The following is a 17911-nucleotide window of genomic DNA, read 5'->3' as shown; positions in this document are numbered from 1 at the left end:
CGTGGTCGTTGGCCTTCATACCGGGCTCAGCATTGCCTGGAGCCTACGGGAGCTCATGGTTTGGAATGAAGTCCCGGACATACATAGCAACCCTTGATACGCGTTTACATCAATGATCCACTGATCATATCGAATCATTCCGGTAACCGGTCCGAGTCAACACCTTCGTCTTGTGGTAGCCAAATCCAACCATGGTTTATAATCCTAATCCTGAGTGTGCCTACAGTAACTCAAGCATACATTTACTCCGATTCCGTCACGAAGGGCAGAACACCTTGTTGCCTTTACTCGACACGCTTTAGTCATAAAAGTCAGGATTAATATTATATCATAGGCGCGTGAATGAATTCAGAATTGCGATAGTTAGAAAGTAAGCTCTAAGACCTTCGATCATCGAGGGAAGATACTGCAAGGCGATAGACAGGACGCGTCATTCTGCTTTCGAGAACAGAAATGATGGTCAACAGCTTGTTAGCACACATTCAACGGACCCGAAGCGACGACCAAACGGCGCTGGGCGAGCGACCTCTCGGCCCTGCGACGCCGCATTGGCAAACTTAGCGCCAGCGGCAGTCACACGAACCGCGATCGTGTGGATAAGCCCTGTCCTAATATTCCGGATGAGGCTGCATAGTCGACATCCACGCTTCGTCCGCGCGTGGCATCTGGAGAAAGTCCATCGGCAGCGCGATATCAGGTAAAGGCTCCATGAAAGGGTATGCGGGCACAGCGTGTGGCTCTGATGGTAGATGCAGCGCCAGTTGCGAATGTTCCTCGAGTACGTGACCATCACTGGGTATGCTGAATTCGCCAACGAAGCTTTGGACACGGTCGATGATGGGCCCAGTCGTCAACGAGCCAGCGATGTCAAGGGAATAGCCCGTCATTGCCAGCTGCGAGGCAATTCTACTGCGGTTTCAGCGCCGAAGATATAAACGAAAAAAACGATTACGTCGTCAAGTTTTTGAGTTCTTGTTTTAGCGACAGCTCTTCGTCCTCATCGCAACCCGAGGTTAGCCCGGTCTGAAGCTCCTCCATCGCAAATAGGGCATAGTTTCTGAGCGTATGGAGCTGCGTGGGCACGTAATGGATGGTAGGGAGATAATCGATTGCCCTCGCGAGCTCTTGTACCGCAGCCCGCGCTAGCTGGCGGGCCTGGTCAGTCAGCAGCTTGCGGCGAGCGCGTTGCAGGGGGGAGTCGACATTGCTTTTCTGCTGAGGTAATGCAAGCTTTAGTGATGTTGATGATGGGGATATTTGCGTGATACTGGAGCTTGTATTGGGTGTTTTGCTGTCAGGACTTGTCCGATCATCGAGGGCCTGGTACAGCGAGAGGACGAGACCCACGAAGCCCATGATGATAATATAGGTGCATCCACGGACTGCGCGTTCTTCTGTGGGCTCAGAAATCACAAAGGGGGTGTGTGGGCGGGGGTAGGGCGAGAGAATGCTATCAGCACGTGTGAGTAAATGTGTGGCTATTGAGTGCAGCAGGCCAAGCGCGTTGAGTGCTTGAATTGCGGACGATTCCGAAAGCGGAGTAAGACGCGCGTGGTCTTCCAAAGACATTGGTTAAAGACTGATACGATGAACTAATAGTGCTTATACCTCCAGTGACAGTTTGCCAGAGTTGTCGTGCTAAGCACGTTACATGAAACATATCTGAATGTTCTCTCAGCGTGTTGTGTAGACATTGGAAAATGATGAGCTTACACGGTTTCATGGCTTGATAGAGTGGCTTGACTCCAGGTTTATGCGCGGCTGCTTCAATAGAGGCCAACAATGTTTCCAAAGTTGTAGGCTCCCCGCCACTTAGCAGGATCTGGTCTTCAAATGAACTCGCGCTAGTTAGAACGGGGGGAATCAAAGCAGAAAACGCGCTTACACCAATGCAGGCTTCTTGCTTCTCGTGGAGAGTAACATTTCTGCCATCTAGAAAAAAAAACTTTCAGAGTCAAGTAGCGACACTTGAAAGATGTTACATACCAGGAAACCCGCCCAACCCACTTCATCTCTTTCAGCGGTGCCACAGGCACGCCATAGCGGCGCAAGAGCACGGACATGTGACATATATGCGCTTGCCCAAGGTCGCGAAAGACCCTCGAAATCATCTGGGTTGGCAGGCTCAGCCCCTACGAAAAGGCTAGAAAAGTTGGCATGTACATACTTTGTTCCAATAAGTCAAGGAAGAAACATGTGGCAGCGTTAGCATTAGAGACCTGAAGCATTGCCCCGGTGTCCCAAGCTGCTCGCAGGGCAGTGGCGTGTAGCGCACGACAAGCTGCGGCGCGACGAACTCCACATAATCGAATATTGGCGCTGGAGGAGAAAAAGAGAGCATCGTCGAAAGATTTGGGCCGTGGTTCTGCACTACCAAGAATGGCCTCGTGGTATGAGATGGTTGATGAATGGGCCATGATGCTTAGAGCAAGAACCCGGAGTTCCGTTGGCAGAAGATGGAGTTGGAAGGAAACGGAGCGGATGGATGATTTAATCAGGGTCACTCGTATAAGAGGGTGCAGGACTTGTGGGAGGTGATCGAAGCCTGGAAACGCGTTAAACAACAGACAACAAAATCGAGAAATGGCCACGAACAATCGAAGAGATGGGAGACAAGTTCTGGTGTCAATGTTGGACAGTCAGCGAGTTTCTCGTGCACCTGCGGGGAAATAAGAGTGAGGGACGACATCGAGGGACCGGTGATTGGTTGTGGTTGTTGCGGTGTTGGTGTAACATGGTTCTTTCTCGGACGTCCTCGAGATGTTGGGGTGGTGGTACAACTATGGTTCTTTAACAAGATCGCATCGGAGAGTTGCGAGCCTTTCAACTTACACGACATTTCGTTCCGCGCATCGAGGACAAGGAGCGCCTATATTCTAAATTCAGGCTTCGATATGGCTTTTTATGAAGACACGCGAACCATTGGGTTGTGGATGACAAAGCACACGACGAGCCTTGCAAGAGTCGCAGGCGGGAGGTTTATGAAGTCGCTTGGTAGGATACGGCGCTGTGGACATGGCTCGTGAGTGTTTTCAAGATCGTCGTTTTGGCCGAGAAATATTCATCACCGTCGCTTTCACGGGTGTTGCTGATGCGCCGTGCTTAGCACATGATCCACGTTTTTCCTCCCTCTGCCATGATCGTCGTTTTTGCAACAAGCCGATGCATAATGTCTCCGTGAAGTGAGATACCGGAAACAATAAGATCCACATTCTATTCTTGACTTCGACTATGTTTGGCACACCGTCAAGAAAGGTCCACCGACTTTTTATGTTTTCTGAGCATTGGCTGATTCATAGACACTGGCTGGAAATGTCACTCAACGCTCAGCCGACTCGATGCGCACGCTTAAAGGCTGGACCAAGCTCGGAAGATGGATCCACGATTAAACCGCGAATAACCCGCATCCCTCATTAAGACGCATGTCATGGTCATTCGATAGTCAAGCAAAAATGCCCGCCTTTCTGGCGCTCCTGCCACTTGTTGGCCTCCTCTCTGCCTCGCAGTCCCGGGCGGATGATATCGTCATCTATGCGGACAACGCTCTCGCTGCTGGTTGGGAAAATTGGAGTTGGGGAAGCGACATCAACTTTGCGGCAACGGACCTGTTTGAAGGAACAAGTAGTGCCTTCATAAACTCCTCGGCCTGGAGTGCACTGTCGACCAAGTTAGAAGGCACATTCCCTAACTATGCCGGTCTCAAATTTGACATTGCTGTCGGTGCCCCTATGTTCGCCTCTTTTTCCTGGCTGACGGAGTCCAGGGAAGCCAACCCGACTTAACTATCACCATACAGTCGAGTACGGACGGAGCCGTCTCACCCAACATCCTTCTTTCATCCATCAGCAACACCATCACCCCCAATGCGTTCACAACCGTCTTGATCGACTTTTCGAATTTGCCTGGTAGTGGAGCGGCTTTGGTTAGCATCCTTTATATCTGACGCTCATTTCCCTCATATTTTCTCCAGGGACCAGGCACATGGGACCGAATTGTTTGGCAAGGAGGAGCAAATGGCGCGGCCTACCACATTGACAACATTGTCGTCGTTCAATCCATCGTCGTTACCCCACTCTTCCTCTCCGCCGAGCCGTTGGCCGCCAACACTATCGCTGTAACGACACAAGGCGCTGTTGACTTTTCTACGTTCACCGTCTCACTCAATGGCAAAGCAGTCAAGATCTCAAATACCACTTCCTATGTCCCAGTCGGCACTCCCTCAAAGAGCGTTACATATCTCACCCTTAACACCCTCTTTGTTCCTGGAACACTTTTAATCAACACCGGTGTTGAAAATGGTGGTAACCAGGTCTTCAACGTCACTCTTCCTGCTGTCCAATATGTCAGGTAAGCTTTTTGTCTACTTCTTTTCTTCTCCAGTCCTCATCTACCTTTTTCACTGTCAGCATCGTCCCTGGGGTCAACTACACAATATCTCCCGCCATCTACGGTGTCAATTTCCCGTCCTCCTCTCAATATGTTCAAGATCTCGGCATCGGAATTTCTCGCTGGGGAGGCAATGCTGTCACGGCATATAACCCTAATGGTCACTTCACGAATGCGGGGAACGACTGGTACTTTGAAAATCGTGTGGCGGACCCACCAGATGCAGATGCTTGGGTAAACATGGTGAATACCGGTGGTTCGAGCTCTTTCTTGGTCGTCCCTTCGTGAGTATCCCTTTGGAAGGAATTGTTATACCCCTTTAACTTGAATCCAAGATTGGATTGGGTTGCAAAAGACGGGTCCTCGTATTCTTATCCTGCATCCGTCTATCCCGGGCAAGCCAAAACAGATCCTTTCAACAGTGATGCTGGAAATGGACAACTCCCGAACGGCTCATGGAGTTCGTTTTCTGCTGCATTTCTTTTTTTTTTTTTGCGTTTCTAATATGTCCACAGTTACAACTACCCCTTCGCAGACTCGTGCATATACGCCGTGGAACACCGATATGGCCAAGACGTGGCTGCAGGGTCTTGCCAACAAACCCGACATCATTGCTGTTGATAACGAAATCGAAATTGCAGCGTCCACTCATCAGGACATGCACCCAGACCCAATCAACTACGACGAAGAGCTAGCACGTGTGGTCAACACCTCTCTGGCTGCAAAGGCAGCGCTTCCGAATGTCAAAGTTGCCGCACCCTCCACTTGTGCTTGGTGGTTTTGTAAGTCTCCGTAACTACATATGTCCCGTTGTTCTGATGGTTGAACCATAGACTGGACAAGTATGGTTGGCTATACCGACAACGCTGCCCACAACAATATCGACTTCCTGCCATGGTTCCTGGCACAGATGGCCACAGCCGAAAAAAACCACAAGAAGAGGTTATTAGACTATCTCGACATCCACTTCTACTACCAAGCAGACACGAGCGCCAACGATGCTGCTGCGAAAGCACTGAGACTGCGTATGACCCGTGCATTATGGGACACTACTTATGTCGACGAATCCTGGGTCGGCGTTGAGCCCCAGCAAAACCACCAATGGAATCCGACGCGCATGTCCGTCATTCCGCGTTTCCGCACTCTCATCGACATCAACTATCCGGGCACCAAGCTCTCCATCAGCGAGTGGAACTCGCAAGCAGACACGGACCTCACTGGTGGCTTGCATGCTGCGGATGTTCTTGGCATCTTCGGTCGCGAGAAGGTCGATGCGGCCATGTACTGGGGCACAGTCGACGAGAATGGACCGATTGGGCTGGCCTTTTGGCTGTACCGAGGGTAAGCTTTGCGCAATAATTCCATATTTTTTTTTCTCAATTTGTTGTAGTTTTGGTACAACATTCGCCGCCAACAGCGCACAGGTCAACCTCGCAACTCCACTCCCCGACACCCAGGGGGTCTACGCAGGCACCGAGAAGGGCAAGCTTACACTGGTCATCATCAACAAAAACCCCGATAAGCCGATCGCATTCCAGGTCAGCAACCTGCCCAAGGGAAAGTATTTCCTGCGGCACTTCGGTGGGCAGGCGGGTCTGGCGAAGTGGCAGACGAATATTGCGGTCACGTCGATCGACTACATCGTCGTTCCAGCTTATACGGCGGTGTTCTTCAAGCAGAGCTGAGCGAGGGGTCATCCAGTTGGTTTCCTTGGGGGGGTTCATTATGTAATACTTATAGCTCTATCTCGGCCAACTCCGGTCTCTCTCGAGAAGCAGTTTTTTTTTGAGAAGCTGATGAATGATAAGCGGGGATCCGCCAGATAAAGAACTCGGTGTCGATGTCCGCTATGTGCTTGCAACTTGCCCAACCACTCAACCCTCGATGATCCCTTTGATAAAGACTGGAGCTCGTAGGCCCTAGAGATCGAGCAGGGCTATACTTGGACTCCTTTTCACGGCATTCCCACAATCCATCTGATCACAACATATGCCGATCAACTCTTGCTCCGGTTTCTCCACGAAGCCCGCCCCCACAAAGCTTAAATTCTGCTTGATTACACGGAGATGCATGGTTCTTGCCCATCATGTCGCTTTCTCTGGCCCAAGGACGTCTGTTTGGGGCGCTGTTTGAGTCGATGCTCTTTGGTGAGTAGCTCCATTGCAACCCGTCATCGTGTGGGCTGAGGCATAGAATAGGCATCAACTTTATCTTGTTTCTGGCGCTAGGCTACTTGACGTTCAGAAGGGAGGGTCCCGGGCAGCGTCGCGTGGTGTCCCCACAACATGCGGCTGGGTTTGGAGTAGTAACCGCTGTGTTTGTGCTCTGTGCAGCCCACTTGGTGAGTTTTTTTTTTTTCGCTATGTCCCTAACAGGCTATTTAGGCAGCCGTTATGCGCCAGCTTTACGTTGCATTCTTCGTCTCTGACCTGCCGCCCGACGTCTTCTACCTCGACCACACCCAGCCGACCGACCTGATCCAGAAATCCGTCTATGCAGCAGCGACGGCTCTCGCTGACGGCATCCTCGTGAGCCTTCAAGTTACTTACGCCATTTCTGCTGACAAGCGTAGATTTACCGCGCATATATCATCTTTGACCAACGCTGGCCCGCAATCCTGGCTCCCACATTAACGCTTTGCGCGACAGTGGGCCTCTGGGCTGCGCTCATCCGCGAGTACCGTGTGTCCCCGCCTGGAACAATTCTTTTCCCGCCGCCAGTCAAGCGCCTCGTCGTGCTATCCTACACCATGTCCTTCATCACCAACACCATCATAACCACCATGATCACCGTCCGCCTCTGGCTCGTCATCCGCCGCTTCCGCAATATGCAACACCAGAAATTCGCCTCCCACATGAAGCTCTTCCTCGCGCCGTTTGTAGAGTCTGGCGTCATATACCCCCTCGCGCTCCTCATCAACGCCATCTTTCTGGCGACCAAGAACAACGGTCTGGAGATTCTGTCCGGGTCGACAACGCAGAGTGCGTCTGTCACATTCTTAGCCTCGGTATTTTGCTCAACTCGACCCTCCTACAGTTCTGGGGATAGTCCCACTGATGCTAACGCTGCAATTGCGCCTGAATCTCAGCACATATGAGGACGAGACAACAGCAACGAGGAGGACATCAACCACAGCCAACGTCGATGTTGTGCGCTCCTCTGTACACTTTCGGCATGGTGGTCAACCAGAAACGGTGTCGCTCGATATGTCCGATTTAGATTCAGATACTCGTGCAGGTAGCAGTACCAAATACACATCAAGTTCTGGATGACCCAACCTTCGGTACCTTTACAAACACGACGCGAGAAACACCATCGTCTTGCAGCACCTGCTCTCGCTTCAGCTCGTACCCGCCTCTTTGCGGTAGCCAGCGGAAAAAGACTGCCCAATACAGCACCCCCAGTTGGGAAGCAAGGATTGTCACGAGAATGTGCATCTGTTGGTGATGGATCAGACTTGCCAGGGTAAAAAAAAAAGAAACAGTGAGAACGGACATAGTAAGGTATTCGTTCGAACGTCTCTTTTCCTGGCGCAGGCGGAATTAATGGCGTCACCGCTAAAAACACGTTGGAAAGGAAAAAGCCAATGATGACGGCAAGTGGTGCCCGGAACGGCGGGTCCCAGTGCCAGCTCTTCCGGTATGAGCTGTGTAGCAATAGAAGGCCGAATGAGACACCAGTATTGACAAGGGTGAGGGAGTATGAAGACACTAGAGGATCATTCAGCAGCTGGACTAGAATGGACAAGAGACCTTACTGCTCAACAAGAACAAGTATGCATCGCCTGCTGGTGGCAAAATGACTCCCAGCACCGAGATTCCCCAGAGAAACCAAAGGGCGTTCAACGGCGCGCCAAATGGCCTGTTGCTAGCGAGGAAAGCAGAGAATGGGAGGATGCCTTCCCGCGCCAGCTCTTGGACAACTAAGATGCGGGTTAGTGAGAAAGACCGGCGCTTGAAACTACGAGGCACTCGCCTCGTCCTTGAGTGAAAAGAACGGCTAATATATTTCCGAGAGACGAGAGTGCAATAGCAGCACTGAGGATCTGCGTGGTGAGGTTATAAGTACAAGTTGCTAGAGAGGAAAAGGACGCAACACACCCGCTCGGTCGCTGGCCCAAAGAGGTTTCTAAAGAATAATGCACTATGGCACACTCAGCGACCATCGCATTCTTCTCAGCAGTCTACATACGCGACAATCTGGCGGCTATTGAGGATGTCTCCGCGGGAGACGACCCCAAAATACGCGATGTTGACCAGCATGTAGACGACGGCAACGGACACAATTGCCAGCGGGGCGGCTCGCTTGATCGTCCGAACTGGGTCCTTGACCTCAGATAACGCGTAGTTTGCGTTAGAGTAGCCTATAAACGACCTGGTCGTCACAGTTAGCAAGCTCAGACAGGAATCCAAGGCCTCGACACACCAAATAACATTATATAAAGCAGTCACGAGCGAGTTTGCATCTCCCTTGCTTCCCTTCCACAATGCGGCCCACGAAACCAGGTTATCGGGCGTCTCGTATTCTGGACGGACAGCAATGCCCGGAAGGCCGACGAGAGATAATAGGCCGAGAATAGCGATGCCTGCGAGGATGAACAGTTTGAACGAGCCAAGAATGTTTTGCAGGCGGACCCCAGCCTTGCTGAAGACGCCGATCATGAGTAGACTGAAAGTGAGCACGATGAGTGCAATGATGCGCGAGGCAGAGAAGGTTGCCGAGGTCGATGGCGGGATTGCAAGAGCCCGGATGAGGTCTACAGCGCCTAAGTTGTTGCCGCATTACTCAGTTATTTGGGGGGCCTTACATTCTCCGAAGACGATTCCATTGGTTGCGCTTGATCCCTAGACAAGCATTTTAGCAATGGATGTCGAGGGCGGGAAGGTAGTGAGCCACCGATATGAAAGTGTAGACAGCGTAGGCACAAGTTATCATGAACTTGGGGCGCCGATACATATATTCCAGATAGTTCTTCTCCCCTCCACTCCGTGGTAAGCCCTGCAAGTTTAGATAAGCTTGTGCCGCGTAAGCAGGAGGGTGTCTAACTGTGCCCAGCTCGACATAAACCGTCGTCCCCGCCGCCGCAATAAGCGCCCCCAGGATCCATATGAGAAGCGCCACACCAGCGCTGCCCGAAGAGTGGAGAATGACACTTGGCGTTGCAAAGATTCTAGAGATTATGCATAAGCTGAATAAGTAGCCCCGGTTCTCTCACTCACCCGGTCCCAATGACACGATTGAAGATCAGGAAAGCGGCGCTCGCAACGCCCAGCTGCCGTCTTGTCTGAGGCACATTGTCGAAGGCTTCGCCAGAGGTGTCTTCGTGGCAACATTAGAGGGTGTCTGACAAACCAAGCTTAAGGCGTCGCACCATTTCCTTCGACCGCAGCTCCTTCCAACGGGGAGCCAGAGATGGAGCCGTAGTGGGAGTTGGTAGCGAGGAGGCCGCTGCGCTCATCGTCGTTCGACATAGGCAGTGGAGGTATGAGTAAGAGGCCGAGCAGCTAGCTACTCATCGTCGTCGTGGATGGCGTTTTGCTTTTGCCATCACGTGAGAAATCGGTACAAAGCAGGATAGAATTTCGGGAAATGTACAACTACAGACAGCCACAGAAACCCAATGAAATCAAAGTGAAAAGCAACGCTGAACTCACAGCACCAAAGCAAAGATCGCCAACAAAAAGCCACACCATGGACTCATAGCAAGTTTGGAACCCGCACTCGGTAAACCATTCCCGATCGATTGGCCCGTCCCCTGCGGTGCGCTACCGCCAGCAGTCGCCGTTGCCGTCTCGAGAAAGGCGGCCCATTTGGCTACCGTTGCGCTTGGCCACACCGTGCTCGCTGCCGTCTTCCCCGCACCCATGAAAATGAAGGGGTTTCCGGGAAGGACGTCCTGCCGCAGTTTGGGATCTTCGCCACCCGTCACCTTGCCGGCGTTGCTGTCTACCAGGCCCGTTGTAGAGGACCCAAGCACGAAATCGCGGACAAAGGTGAATGCCTGACTCCATTCAGAAATCATCAAGTGAGTTGGACTAAAAGAGCCTGACCGCTGCTGGAACGGATTGCGGCACAAGATGTCCCGCATTCTGGAATAGCGCGTAGGTCAGACCCCGCTCTTGGTGGATAATCCCCGCAAAGTTGCCCTGGTCATCGGTGAAGGCGGTTGAAGGTTTGCGGGTGAAGCCTTGGATACCACCGAAGGTCATGTTCTGGATGACAACTTCACAAAATAATGTTAACCGTTCTGTTAGTTTTCGAGGTACAGTTTCTACCTTCGGTTCCACGATGAGCAACCAACGAGTCGTCATTCCCTGAATAGAAAACGATACCGACGCCTTTAGCGGACGCGTTGGCAGCCAGTTGTGAGAGAAAAGTCATCGGCCTGTCGCATGTGAGGACGAAAGAAGACAGAGCAAAAGACAAACGCACTCTGGGCTGGGATCCCCAAACACATTAATGGCTCCAGTAGCTGTATTGGATACTTTGAAGTATTAGAGTAACGCCAAAGCAAGTTTATAGACACATTACGGAAAGGATAGTCGAACACCTCTGCCCAATCTTTGGATGTCGGAGCATGTAGCGCAGCTCTTGTGGTCGCATCTGCCCTTCAATCAGCACTCAAATCAAGCCATCCGATTGCGCGCACCATTCATGAAGATCGTTGGGTCAGATGGGACTTCAGGAGATAACGCGTCCGGGATGTTGTACACATCAACATTGGCTCCCTGCTTCGTGGCCCACGGAAAAGTGAAATTGACCGCATAGTCCCACATCTCGTCGAAAAGGAAGCAGCCATAGTACGGATCCAGGGTGCCATTAGGCCGCCCTGCAAGCGAACGTTTCCACTGGGTCAACTGGCCACGAGTGCGTTTGTCGAGAGGTAATGATTTGGACTTGCCAACTGTTCCAGACGTAAAAGCAGCAGATATTGATTTGTACCGCGCATTACTGCTCCTCAGTTTATTCCTCGCGGCTGAGTTGATTTTGGCTGCGAGGAAGGCAGATCCAGCGCCGTTTGTCGAGGCATGTGTGAACGGGTCCAGGAGAGTCGGAAAGTGGCCACTCTGAGGATAGGTCAAAGTAAGGTTATATCCACACAGGTCCTGCTGTGTTTTGAAGTATTCAAAAACGGCGGGGTCGTAGTTGATCAATTGAGGGTATGTTTCGAGAGTGGTCAGCTACACAGGATATATGTCAGTGAGCTTGATGATGGAGAGAAACACGAACCGTTGGCAGCTCCTCGAAGACCGCGGCGGACCCCAACGTGCCGTCCCCTACAACGATCTTCTTGAGCGTAACCGGAGGCTTGGATGAGGAGAAGATCGTTTTAGTGATATACGGCTGGCGAAAATAGTGAGCATGACACATAAGAATAGGGAGTTGATCTCACGATGTAGGTCCCAGCATACGATTCGCCCATGAGATAGAGTGGTCGACTGGCCAACCCAGGGAATATCTTGACAAGGTTGGTGAGGAAGCCAACAAAGTCTTCACCCATCTGGTCTTCGTCCGGGACTTTTATTCAGTTCAGCGGTCCATCTCAACTGCTAACAGCCGTCCACGCACTGTAACCGGTGGCGTCCGATGTCGAGTACCCAGTTCCAACTAGACGGGGAACGATGAGATGCTATCAGGCAGTTATTGTGATGGGACACCGACCAGGCTGGTCTATCCAGAAGGTGTCCGCGAGCTTTGTGAGGCTGAAATTATTCGCCACGATGCCATAGGCTCCGGTAACTTGGATGGGACCATTCTGAACAGCAGTTCGATATGAATAGCACATGCTGAACTGACTACACACCTCGGTCATCAGCCCCAGCATGCTTGACGCCCCAGGACCGCCTCAAATGAATTCAGTCCTCGATCAATGTGGACATGGATGCTCACCGTTCAACCAGATGATCCATGGGTCTGTGCTGCCCGAAGTGAGCGACCCGTTGGTCTTCTCGAACGCCCAGAAGAAAAGAGTTGCGTTCGGATGGCCCGCACGATTCACCCCCACGTTTCCCGCAAAACTGCGCGTAAGTGGCTTCGTAATATTTGGGAGAGGAGATGTAACTTCGAAGTCTTCCCGTAGTAATGAGTCTATAATGACCAACTGAATGAGAAAATAATACTCACATCGCTGCCAGTTCACTCCAAAGTCGGTGGTCGGTATTCCAGGATACGCATGGGGGAAGGTGCTCGGTGTCGAAGGAACCGCACAAACGTGAGTTGCGAAAAGAGACAGTGTGGTCAGAAAGAAGGAGAGGAGCATGCTGGCCCGACCGCCAGGGCGTGGGGTTGCGAAGAGAGAAGTAGGTTGACATCGGCGATATGCCTATTGGGCTTTATGTATGTCCTGGCGAGTGGACGGGATCCATCATGGCTTGATTTCGTGCCTGGCAGCAACGGAGAGTATTTTTGAGTTGAGACATACGCATAGACGCCTGATTCTCAAGAAGCACCAACAGACACAGCTTCGATGCTGTTGGTGTTGGTGAAGGGAGAGAGAGAGAGAGAAAGAAAAAATTGTTCTCACAGATTTGATTGGAAAAGCTCTCAAAGTTTTCTCTCCCTGTTCAACGTTTCAACTCGCTGCGAGTCAGTTATATTGGTTATTACAATTGCCTCGCAACCTCGTCGGCCGACTCATCATCACTATCGGTCCCCCCCCTCTTTCTCCCTTGTAAACTCTTCCAGATCCTCCAGGTCCCAGCCAATCGCGCCTCTCGGTATCCGGAAGCCAGGAGACAGTAACACGGTGCCCAAACTTCGCAGAACGTCATCGCTATTTTAATCTTAGCTAACAGTATATTGCCTGAAGGGGAGATCAATCACCTCGCAGTACTTTGCACCCAGACACAGAAATCCTCGACCCATATCTTGTTGTAGACATAGTAAACCTCGTGGTGGGCGAGAATGTCCTTCATCCGGAGTAGCACCCGCAGGATCGCACGCTTTCCAGTAACCAAAAGACGGGCGGTATCGTTCCGACAGGCTTCGGCGAGTATGAAGGAGCGATGGAGAGGGAATGCGAGCGTGCGACGATAAGATTGGACGAATGTCGCAAGAAGGTCCATGGGTGTGATCTCAGAAGTTGGCTCGATAGAATATGGCGCTGGGTCGAGTGCAGCAAAGGCAGGAGTAAGAGAGCATATCGTCCATGCGCTTTCCGGCGTTGGTTCTCCCTCGGTTGTTCGCGCGTCGTAGGAGTAAGCAAATAGAATAGTCGCAAGTGTAAGGTAAAGGGCACTTGACTCTTGTGGCGATGCAAGATCTGGAACTTGTAGATAAGTTTCTGCTTCACACAGAGGTGGTAAGGACATACATTCCCTGCGAGGAAGCGTTAATAAAGCCAACTTCTCTTCTTCTGTGAACTCAAAAGATTCAGTTGTCGACTCGATATGTGGATTCTTCCAAAGTAGAAGCTCTTGGACATGCTCGTCTGCGGCATAGTCCGCCCTTGGAAAGTTGAGGAGCTTATAATCGAAAAACAGAAAATGCTCACATGTAGTACTCGTCGTCGAACTTGTCATCTTCACGGTCAAAGCGTTTCTGCCTTCGCTCACCAGGCGTCAGGCGTTCGGCCTCAGCACCCAGCTCGTTGACTTCGTTTTCGGTATGTGCGACGTGTGTGAAGTAGCCAGTATATCGGTTCAGGAAGCCATACGATTGTGTCAAAGAGAGCGATATAGACGATGACTCGTCCGGTATTGTCTGTGGTATTTGCCAGTCGTTCTCCTCCGCTGTGCTGTTGTTGGCAAAAGCGCTCGGAAGTTGGACATGAGTTACCGAGTAGAATTTCTTGCTGCTCAGAGGACAGCGACAGTCCCTCTGTTTGAGCAACAAGCTCGTCCTCCTCGCTCCCAATGACCTCGATCTCTGGCTGTCTTGGCGCAGACGGCTTCGGCGCCAATAGCTTCCCCAACAAATCCAGATCTGCGAACTCCTGGCCTTTCTCTTGCTTCACAAGGGTCACCGTAAGCCATCCTTCGCCGGCATCGTATGTCGCGTTAGCCTGATCGTCGTCCTCCACCACCGGATGGGAAAAGTTTAGTCGCAGAAAGTAAGGGTTGATATGCACACTGAAAAGTGTGTCTTCGACGTGGATCTCGACATCGGCTGCCTGAATCGTTGAGGTCGAAGTATAGAAAGAAAGACAACGTTAACGCACGCGAACAGAAGGGCAATACATCCGTATGATGACTGCGTCCGCCGTCTGACTACACGAGAATTTGGGAGTGATCATGGCAAGAAGAGAGAGAAATCTGATCAGAGCTAGGTTTCCTATTTTCAGTTTACGACCGCCACGATATTGGGTCTGTAGAAGAGACAAAGCTGCCTTCCCTCAGTAAAACTACTGCCACTGGACCCAACATTGAATTTAAATGGCCTCCGATACCAGTACTAAAAACAGGACAAAAATTATTGCCGAACCTAAGGTTTGGCTCTATATAACAAGGTTGCCATCAGCACTACCACATTCGGAGTGGCAGTGCAGAATTATTCCCTTTTTTGGCTGCATCACATGATGGCTGGATCATCTGGTAAGGTTCGGCATCTGCCGCATGCGGCCTTATCCCCTCTCATTACAACGGATATATCTATCCTCATTACAGCTGTTTTCAAAATAGTTGGCCACGGCCCGATTTTTCGTCACACATCAAAATTTGCACAAAATTGGTGGTCCGAGATTGTGGAGGCTTGTTCTCACTCAAAACCATGTATTCCTCTATAAATTTTAGCATATTTGGAATCTACTTGACGAACTGGACCCAACGGTGTGGCCTACATGAGGAGATACCCAGATATGACTGATCTCTTGCCTCACCTGATTTTCAGCGTGGTTTTTTCCATTCCTCTATAACACAATAGCTTTTGACTTAGAAAAGACAGATATATGGTTTATTAGTGAGTCTGAAGCTTCTGCAAATGATTGTGAACCGTAGGCTGGCCTTATCTAGTCTCCGCGAACAGCTCTGCTGTCCCTCCTCTTGACCTTGATCCATTTCGGCACCTTTCTCACCTGTCTATGGCCGCCAACATTCTCGGAGCTCTCAATTCACACCCTAAAATCTCCTGGTTTGTCGTTTGGGCTGCCAGCCACCCTGCTTTTGGAGAATACAAGTATTTGGTCCAAGCATTGATATCCATCAAACCTCCTCAATTGCGAGACAGAATGCTCATGTAGGTGGCCAGTAGGCCACACCGTTGGGTCCGGCTCGTCGAGTAGATTCGGAATATGCTAAAATTTACAGAGGAATACATGGTTTTGAGTGAGAACAAGCCTCCACAATCTCGGACCACCAATTTTGTGCAAATTTTGATGTGTGACGAAAAATCGGGCCGTGGCCAACTATTTTGAAAACAGCTGTAACTTCGAGTCCACTCGGATATCTTACTCCTACCCAACCCACACCACTCGTTCCACCCCCAACTGTTGCAGTTTGCCCACCACAGTCTCCTCGATCTTCGCGCAATTGTCGACACAAACACTGCGGATCCGGCTTAGACCACTGGTCCGTTGCTGCAGTGTCAGTGAAAGCATCCTACTGGTCACATCTTCGCCCTCGACCGCGCTGCTCTCAAGGTGGGCTGAGCGAGGCAGCTTCTTCATCGGTCTCTTGCTTGATATGAAGGGACCAGCACGTCTCCCAGGGGCCGCATTGAGTCCAGCGTTGTGAGCCAGCACGAGGTCCATAACCTCTTTCGGCTGGACATCGTCGCAAAGCTCCAATCTTAGCTCCGTCAGTTGTGGACAGGCCCGACCAACAACAAGCCCACGCAGTATAAGCGGCGCGCCGATGCAAGCCACCATGCTGAGACTCTGGAGTGCTGGTATATAGCCCAACATCGACACGTTCTCTTGCGGTACAATAAAGTGGGAAATCGACAACGTCGTCAAAAACGGCAGCCGAGGTTCGCGTAACAAGGCTTCTAGTCGCGGTAAAGCGACGAGGGGTGCATCTGGATCAAAGGCAAGATCGAGCGACGTGAGGTTAGGCATGGTGAATTTGCGGAGAACCGTGCTCAGACCATCAGTGTTGACGCATTGGATGCTGACTGACCGAAGGGCAGGCAGTTGATGAATCCGATTCCAAAGCTGCGAGGCGCCGGATTCAGTATAACCACGGAATAAGTGAACATGAGGTCTATAGCTGGTAAATTCTTGAACGCCAATATCGATGCTTTCGAGCACGGGTAGCACCAAGAACGAGAGGAAGTAATGTACGTCAGAGGCAAAGGGATAGGCCCAGTCGATGGATCGGAGGTGGACAAGCTCTATAGAGTTCACCCGTGGGAGTATTGGGAGAAGCGGGGCATGCTCTTCATCGTTCCGAGCAACGTCAACATATGGTACTGTGTTTGTCAACACCAGCTCCTCAAGTTTGGGAGTTTCGCGCAGAAAGCGAAGAAGGTGTGACAGTCGCAGCATATATGAGCTGGGTTGCTCCGCTGTGAGTTTCTTTGGAGGAAAGTTGAGCTCTAAAGTGACCAGATTGACGAGGAAGGGGGTGGGAATGTTATACAATGGTAAACGATCCAAACGGAGGTGGCGCAGGGGAGGTTTGGATGCTGAAGTCTCCGGTTGGCTGGGGTTCAATACAGTATACGGTGTTGATAAGTTGGGGAGTTGCGCCAGGGTCAACGCAGTCAAATCGAGGCTTTGCAGGTTGCTCAAGTCTTTCAATCGCAGACTGAGGACCAGCTTCGACATGACCATTGCTCTGGTTTGGACGGAAAGACTTCGTATTCGGGAGAAATGGGGGTCCAGATAGCCAAATAGCTGTTCGGCGCGTTGGAACTCCATGTCATCGTTGACCAACGGGCCCGGCAAAGCGAAGGTAATGTCAAGCGGCGCTGCGAGCGACCGCCTGAGAAACTCCACCGTGGCTGCCCCGCTCCCCGCCTCGCTCTGAAGTAGAATCCTTGACCAAAGCCGAGAAACCCCCAATGTCAACGACCGCCACCGAGAACAAACATGGGAAAGAACAACAGGTGCACGATGAAAGGGCGCCACCGTAGGTGAATCATCGTGTACCACGGCGAGGAAGATGTGAATGAGAAGTTCTGGGGGTAGCCAGTGGATGGGATGACGTTGTCGGTCAAGCTCTCGGCGGCGAGCTTCCAGTTCCTTGCGCTGAGTGGAAACCGCATGCTTGCGGGCGAAAATGTCGTCAAGAAGAATTTGGTAGTCTGCCTCTTGGGAACGAAGGAGTCGGAGTTGGACATCCACCAAGTCAGACTCTCGGGCAATCGACTCTTTCCTTCGTCGCAGCATTGTCGTGGTCACGGAAGACGCGCTCATGTGAAATGTGAGCATCGTGACGACACCCTTTTGAAGCGTTACAGCGGAGTCAGGCTTGGTCTCAAATTGTGCAAGATGCTACCTTCTTCGGTGAAGGCCTGAGATTAGCGCTGTGGCGGCGTGGCTAGGCACGATACAGCGCACAGCATTGCGAATGAGCTGAATTCTCGTTGCTTACGTCGCAGCGCGGTCACGTGAACAAAATTGTTTGATATAAAGTCCGACGCCAAA

At 51.3% G+C, this 17911-nt stretch overlaps 7 protein-coding genes across 7 annotated transcripts; 2 read left to right on the top strand and 5 right to left on the bottom strand.

Annotated features, from left to right (window-relative positions):
- Positions 1–608: 608 nt before the first annotated feature.
- On the bottom strand, positions 609–3017 carry MIND_00591000 (Zn(2)-C6 fungal-type domain-containing protein; the record flags this gene model as incomplete). Its single annotated transcript, XM_037362668.1, has 10 exons — positions 609–906; positions 953–1556; positions 1609–1662; positions 1714–1838; positions 1886–1932; positions 1987–2111; positions 2168–2545; positions 2596–2780; positions 2833–2869; positions 2921–3017. The coding sequence occupies 10 exons, from the start codon at positions 3015–3017 to the stop codon at positions 609–611; spliced, it is 1950 nt and encodes a 649-aa protein (XP_037220589.1).
- A 405-nt stretch (positions 3018–3422) lies between these two features.
- MIND_00590900 (Endoglucanase A) lies at positions 3423–6071 on the top strand (the record flags this gene model as incomplete). Its single annotated transcript, XM_037362667.1, has 8 exons — positions 3423–3716; positions 3764–3922; positions 3971–4347; positions 4407–4670; positions 4722–4846; positions 4902–5168; positions 5220–5727; positions 5777–6071. The coding sequence occupies 8 exons, from the start codon at positions 3423–3425 to the stop codon at positions 6069–6071; spliced, it is 2289 nt and encodes a 762-aa protein (XP_037220588.1).
- Positions 6072–6472: 401 nt separating this feature from the next.
- MIND_00590800 (uncharacterized protein) lies at positions 6473–7658 on the top strand (the record flags this gene model as incomplete). The annotated part of the gene is made up of 5 exons (XM_037362666.1): positions 6473–6533; positions 6585–6727; positions 6771–6914; positions 6959–7367; positions 7423–7658. 5 exons carry the CDS (start codon positions 6473–6475, stop codon positions 7656–7658), a joined length of 993 nt encoding a protein of 330 aa, XP_037220587.1.
- Positions 7644–9857, bottom strand: MIND_00590700 (High affinity methionine permease; the record flags this gene model as incomplete). The annotated part of the gene is made up of 11 exons (XM_037362665.1): positions 7644–7823; positions 7882–8096; positions 8144–8308; positions 8335–8431; positions 8487–8529; positions 8578–8760; positions 8812–9142; positions 9194–9230; positions 9283–9556; positions 9606–9705; positions 9758–9857. The coding sequence occupies 11 exons, from the start codon at positions 9855–9857 to the stop codon at positions 7644–7646; spliced, it is 1725 nt and encodes a 574-aa protein (XP_037220586.1).
- Positions 9858–10036: 179 nt separating this feature from the next.
- MIND_00590600 (Carboxypeptidase) lies at positions 10037–12646 on the bottom strand (the record flags this gene model as incomplete). Its single annotated transcript, XM_037362664.1, has 13 exons — positions 10037–10387; positions 10437–10609; positions 10662–10771; positions 10819–10870; positions 10918–10989; positions 11036–11567; positions 11617–11730; positions 11780–11904; positions 11956–11994; positions 12049–12142; positions 12191–12231; positions 12277–12456; positions 12511–12646. 13 exons carry the CDS (start codon positions 12644–12646, stop codon positions 10037–10039), a joined length of 2019 nt encoding a protein of 672 aa, XP_037220585.1.
- A 383-nt stretch (positions 12647–13029) lies between these two features.
- On the bottom strand, positions 13030–14638 carry MIND_00590500 (CS domain-containing protein; the record flags this gene model as incomplete). The annotated part of the gene is made up of 6 exons (XM_037362663.1): positions 14546–14638; positions 14164–14497; positions 13880–14117; positions 13700–13833; positions 13210–13648; positions 13030–13159 (listed from the first exon to the last, which is right to left on the bottom strand). The coding sequence occupies exons 1-6, from the start codon at positions 14618–14620 to the stop codon at positions 13030–13032; spliced, it is 1350 nt and encodes a 449-aa protein (XP_037220584.1). The 5' UTR covers positions 14621–14638.
- Positions 14639–15775: 1137 nt separating this feature from the next.
- Positions 15776–17695, bottom strand: MIND_00590400 (uncharacterized protein; the record flags this gene model as incomplete). Its single annotated transcript, XM_037362662.1, has 1 exon — positions 15776–17695. One exon carries the CDS (start codon positions 17693–17695, stop codon positions 15776–15778), a length of 1920 nt encoding a protein of 639 aa, XP_037220583.1.
- Between the last annotated feature and the right edge of the window lie 216 nt (positions 17696–17911).

This window comes from Mycena indigotica (assembly GCF_014461135.1).
Source record: "Mycena indigotica strain 171206Taipei chromosome Unknown Mind.scaff0005, whole genome shotgun sequence".
NCBI lineage: Eukaryota > Fungi > Basidiomycota > Agaricomycetes > Agaricales > Mycenaceae > Mycena > Mycena indigotica.
Note: the sequence above shows the minus strand (reverse complement) of the source record. Positions and strands in the feature narration are given on the sequence as shown.